The 5,784-nt window shown below is 40.8% G+C and overlaps 1 protein-coding gene across 1 annotated transcript in view; it reads left to right on the top strand.

Annotated features, from left to right (window-relative positions):
* The first annotated feature begins 992 nt into the window (after nt 1–992).
* Nucleotides 993–5,784, top strand: part of LOC123501168 (kinesin-like protein KIF28P) — a 5,991-nt gene continuing 1,199 nt past the window's right edge. The window contains exons 1-4 of the mRNA XM_045249810.1: nt 993–1,129; nt 1,574–1,771; nt 2,326–2,458; nt 2,905–2,984. Coding sequence (XP_045105745.1) covers nt 1,082–1,129; nt 1,574–1,771; nt 2,326–2,458; nt 2,905–2,984 — 459 coding nt within the window. The 5' untranslated portion in view covers nt 993–1,081. The remainder of the gene's footprint in view (nt 1,130–1,573; nt 1,772–2,325; nt 2,459–2,904; nt 2,985–5,784) is intronic.

Below are 5,784 nucleotides of genomic sequence, written 5' to 3'. Positions count from 1 at the left end.
GACCGTGGACAGGATTCGAACCGTGCCCTTGGAGACCCCTCTGACCCCAAAGCACGCATGGTTCCACTGTAGTACCACTGTGGCCCCTTTGTCAATATTCAGCCTTTCCTTTTTGCTTCATTGTGCGAGTCAAATTTTTTTTTTTTTTTCTACTTTAATTTGTGACAGTGGTGAGTATGTTTGCCAGTGCAGGACGTGAGAGGTCCCTGGCACTCGTTTCCCTCTCCATGATCCCTTCTGGCTGTTATCATGTACTCCCTCACTCACTCTTTGCTCTTCTCACTCGACTCACTCACTCCCACTCACTCAACTGTTTCCTTCCGCGCATCCAGTCACCCACTCATCTGACTCCTTCCTTCTCTTACTCATCCTGTTCTTGTCTTTGCTTTTACTTACTCCCCCCCTTCTCTTCTTTATCTCCCTTATCTCCTAACTCTCCTATGACACCTTTTTATTCCGGATGGTCTGTGGTGGGGGAGTATTTTAGTGGAATGCGCGTGACTTAACAGTCACGCTACCGGAGACTTTTTTCCATATTATTATACAATAACCAAGCTGTATGAGAAAGAAACTTCCTATCCGTGTGCTTAAGAGATAGCTGTAACACCTCCCATCTCTTGCATTTTAGAGTGAAAAACACGTTCGCGGACTTTAGTAGGTATTAAACCTCCTATCTTGTACTACATGCACTGCTACGTATACAAAATGGGTTCCTGTACTAACTGGGAGCTCTAAAACCCCTTATCTGATCCATTAAGGGATAAAAGCAGCAGATTCCTTTAAAGGGCGTCTAACCTGTGGTAATGAAACTCTCTACTTGATGAAGCAGCCTTCTTGTTCTTATTTTTGGCTACAGTGTCATGTCAACTTCAGGGATTTTAGAAAACAGATATCACTGGTCAACAGTCACGGCGTGTGAAATTAACCCACACCTTTCTTAATGTCATTCCATGTTCACCTACCCATTTTATTCTACAAATGCATGAGTGAATTTGATTGCAGTGTGTGTTGCAGGCGTGAGGAGAGCTGAGGCTGCCTGAGTGAGGAGCATTGCTAGGGAAGGAAGGAAGGCATTACTACAATGGCTGAAGAAGAGAATGTGAAGGTGGCGGTTTGGGTCCGGCCAATGATATCCTTTTTAATGCCAAGAATGAGATCTTTGGGAGAGAAAACACACACACACACACACACACACACACACACACACACACACACACACACACACACACACACACACACACACACACAGTAAGTTTATTGACCACAAAATACAAAAGAAACATAAAATTAGAAAGAAAAGCAAACAACAATTAAACAATCCTAACATCCAAGTAGGTGGAATAATCATTGTCCAATATTTTGTTAAGATATCAATACACGTTCAAGGAAACCATTACACACACACACACACACACACACACACACACACACACACACACACACACACACACACACACACACACACACACACACACCTTTGCTTCTATCTATTCTATTCCTTTTCCTATCAAGTTATTTTCATCACTATCTTTAGTTTCCTATTCCATCAGCATTCCCCTTAACTCTGGCACACAATAAGCGGGAGCTGGGACGAAAGGCCAAGTGCGTAGTGAGCATGAAGGGAAATATCACCACGGTCACCAACCCTGATGACTCGGCCGATGTCAAGTCCTTCACCTACGACTACTCTTACTGGAGCTTTGACGGCTGCAAGGAGGAGCCCAATGGCTACTTTGCCAAGCAGTCACCCAACTCCAAGTATGCTGATCAGGTGAGAGAGAGAGAGAGAGAGAGAGAGAGAGAGAGAGAGAGAGAGAGAGAGAGAGAGAGAGAGAGAGAGAGAGAGCAGGTCATTCTTACGCTAATCTGGAATATAAAACTAAGATTATCAGTTATACTCTAATTTGGACCCAGAAGTATTCACGATATCGATTAACTAATAACTCAGAAAAAATGTCATCGGATAGCTGCTATAATCTGATGGCGTTAGCGTGATGATCTGTGACGGTAACGACCACCTATGGTTATTGCTATCATTGTTGTCATCAAAATCACATTCTGGTTATTTCTGCTGGTCATTATTATCATCCTCTTGGAGTCATCATTATCAACTTTTCTTTTCTCTTCATCATTCATCATCATTAGCTTGGCCTCTTCTCATCATCACCATCTTTTCCTTCTCTTCATCATCAATATCATCATCTTCCTTTTCATCATTACCATTATCTTTTTTCTTCTTCCCTTTATCATCCTCATTACATTTTCCTGTTCATCACCATTAAGAACTGTCACTATAAATGCTAAGCTTTCTTCGCCTTTTGACAGAACACGGTGTACAATGATCTGGGAGGTGGAGTCTTAGCAAACGCCTGGGCTGGTTATAACTCCACACTGTTCGCTTATGGGCAGACAGGCTCAGGAAAATCTTGGTCTGTCATTGGATATGGATCCAATAAAGGTAAAAAATAAAAAAAGTCCACATTTCATAGGTGTTTTCAGATGTTTCTCCTCAAAATTTTGGATGATCCTTTTGACTGCATTCTTTGGAGACTGTCACCTTTAATGTTTTTTTTTTTTTTTTTAGCCTTTTTGTTGCCCATAACCATAGATAGTTGTTGAGTTGTTGAAAGCCTGCATGGTTCTCTTAAAAGTTCTGCATATCCATCACGTGAAATCAAAAGAATGTTACAATTTCATGAAACACATACAAGGATCGTCATTGTATCCTGATTCTTGAAAGTGAGAGAAAGAAATGAATGGAAAACAGATGGATGGACAAAGAAAGAAACATACAACACAGTGTAAAGAAAAAAAAAAAAAAAATAAAAAAATCTATTCCTAAACTTTCAGGAATCGTGCCATTGTTCTGTAACGATTTATTTAATGGCATCACACAAAACACAGAGGAGAAGGAGTTTGAAGTGAGGTTTAGCATGTTGGAGATCTACAATGAGGTAGTTCTTAATCATTCATACCTTTCTCTGGTAAACTCTGGAACTCTCAGCCTGCTTCTGTTTAGACTTGATAGTCACTACCAAATTTATCTGTGCTGTCTATCTCCCTAACTCCTCTGACTATAGTAAATTCTTTGACTATTTGACTTCCAAAGTGGAGCACATCTGTCCCTCTACCCTTTCATAGAGATCTCCATTTTTTAAGATTTCAATGTTCACCACCAGCTTTGGCTTTCCTCTCCTTCATTGACCATCCTGGTGAACTAGCCTTTAACTTTGCTATCCTCGTCTATGAGCAACTGGTCAGCACCCTACTCTGTATTCCTGACCGTCTTGGAGATACACCCAACATTCTTGATTTTTCCTTACCTCTAATCCTTCTGCTTATGCTGTTACCCTATCTTCTCCGTCGGGCTCCTCCGATCACAATCTCATTTCTGTATCTTGTCCTATTTCTCCAATTCCTCCTCAGGATCACCCAAAATGGAGGTCACTCTGGCGTTTTGCCTCTGCCAGTAGGATCGAGGTATTATGCTGATTTTCCTTGGAATGATTACTGCTTCTGTGTCAGAGACCCATCTCTATGTGCATAAAAGAGGTGATAGTGTCTAGCATGGAGGCGTACATTCCTCATTCTTTTCTCAACCGTCTAAACCTTGGTTTAACACAACCTGTTCTTGTGTTATACATGATAAAGATTGCCCACAAAAGGTACTTGAGCCTTCCATCTTCTGAATCTCATGCACTTTATATTTCTGCTCAGAATCATGCCAAGTCTGTTCTTCAACTTGCCAAGCACTCTTTCATAAATAGAAAATGTCAAAATCTTTCAAACTCAAACTCCACTCGTGACTCCTGACATCTGTCCAAAACATTTCCAATAACTTTATCTCTTCATCTTTCCCTCCTTTATTTCATCCTGATGGCACCACTGCCATCTCTTCTGTTTCTAAAGCTGAACTCTTCTCTCAAACCTTTGGTAACAACTCCACCTTGGATGATCCTGGATTATTCCTCCTCTCCTCCTCCCTCTGACTTTTCATGCCTACAATTAAAGTTCTTCGTAATGATGTTTTCCATGCCCTTACTGGCCTAAACCCTCGGAAGGCACCTGATGGGGTCCCTCCTATTGTTCTCAAAAACTGTGCTTCAGTGCTTGCACCTTGCTTGGCCAAACTCTTTCAACTATGTCTATCGACTTCTACCTTTCCTTCTTGCTGGAAGTTGGCTTACAATCAGCCTGTTATAAAAAAGGATGACCGTTCTCATCCCACAAACTACCGTTCTATAGTCTCTTGCTTGTCTAAAGTTTTTTAATCAATCCTCAATAGGAAGATTCTTAAACATCTATCACTTCACAATCTTCTATCTGATCGCCAGTATAGCTTCCATCAAGGTCGCTCTACTGGTGATCTTCTGTGTTCCTTACTGAGTCTTAGTCATCCTCTTTTAGAGATTTCGGTGAAACTTTTGCTGTCACGTTAGACATACCAAAAGCTTTTGATAGAGTCTGGCACAAAGCTTTAATTTCAAGACTGCACTCTTACGGTTTCTATCCTTCTTTCTGCAACTTTATCTCAAGTTTCCTTTCGTTCTATTGCAGCCGTGGTAGACCACTGTTCTTCTCTTAAATTTATTAACAGTGGTGTTCCTCAGGGTTCTGTCCTATCACCCACTTTCCTTCTATCATTCATTAATGATCTTCTCAGCCAAACTTCTTGCCCTATCCAATCCTACGCTGATGATACTTCATATTTCCACGTTCTTTCAGAGACGATCATGAAGTTATCAGATCACAGGGACGCCAGAGAACGTCTGACTTGATCTTTCTAAGATTTCCGATTGGGGCAGAAAAATTAGTAGTTTTCAATGCCTCAAAAACTCAATTCCTCCATCTATCAACTCGAAACAATCTTCCAGACAATTAAACCCTCTTCTTCAGTGACACTCAACTGTCTCCCTCTTCCACACTGAATATCCTCGGTCTGTCCTTTGCTCATAATCTTAACTGGAAACTTCACATCTCATCTCTTGCTAAAACTGCTTCTATGAAGTTAGGCGTTCTTTTCTCTCCTAAATTTTCTCGCCCTTCAACTGCTAACTCTGTACAAGGGCCTTATCCATCTTTGTGCTCTTCGCATGTTTGAGGCGTTCTGCTCAGCTTTATTAGAGATTTATTAAAAACTTTTCGTCTCATCAACTCTCTTCTAACTGACTGTCTTCAGCCTCTTTCTCACTGCCGAAATGTTGCATCTCTTTCTGTCTTTTGTCACTATTTTCATGCTAACTTCTCTACTAATCTTGCTAACTGCATTTTCCTCCTGCGGCCTCATTGCACAATTTCTTCTTCCTCTCATCCCTATTCTGTCCAACTCTCTAATACAAGAGTCAACCAGTATTCTTAATCATTCATCTTTCTCTGGTAAACTCTGGAACTCTCAGCCTGCTTCTGTTGTTCCACCTTCCTATGATTGACTTCCTTTAAGAATCTCAAGTAATTTGTCCCTAAATTTTTTAACTCTCTTGACTTTTAAGGAACTCAACAATCCTCTTTATCCCTTTTTGTTGCCCTTGATCATTCCCTCCTTCATAAAAATGATCTAATCTTTCCTGCAGTCTCTCGGCATTCCTTTTATTAGTTTGCTCTTAATCAACCTGTCCTGAGACGGCACGTCATCAGCATCGGTCCTTACGGTAACCAAAGCTAGTTTACATTTCAACCTTGTCATAAACTCGATTCGTCCTTCACCGAATATTTTAAATCATTCAGAGAATCAAATAACCTTTCCTCATTCTGGTCCGTGAGCTCCTTTGTAGATATTCTTAAATT

Source organism: Portunus trituberculatus, chromosome 2, assembly GCF_017591435.1.
Source record: "Portunus trituberculatus isolate SZX2019 chromosome 2, ASM1759143v1, whole genome shotgun sequence".
In the NCBI taxonomy this organism is placed as follows: Eukaryota; Metazoa; Arthropoda; class Malacostraca; order Decapoda; family Portunidae; genus Portunus; species Portunus trituberculatus.
This window is presented reverse-complemented; position numbering and strand designations above follow the sequence as displayed.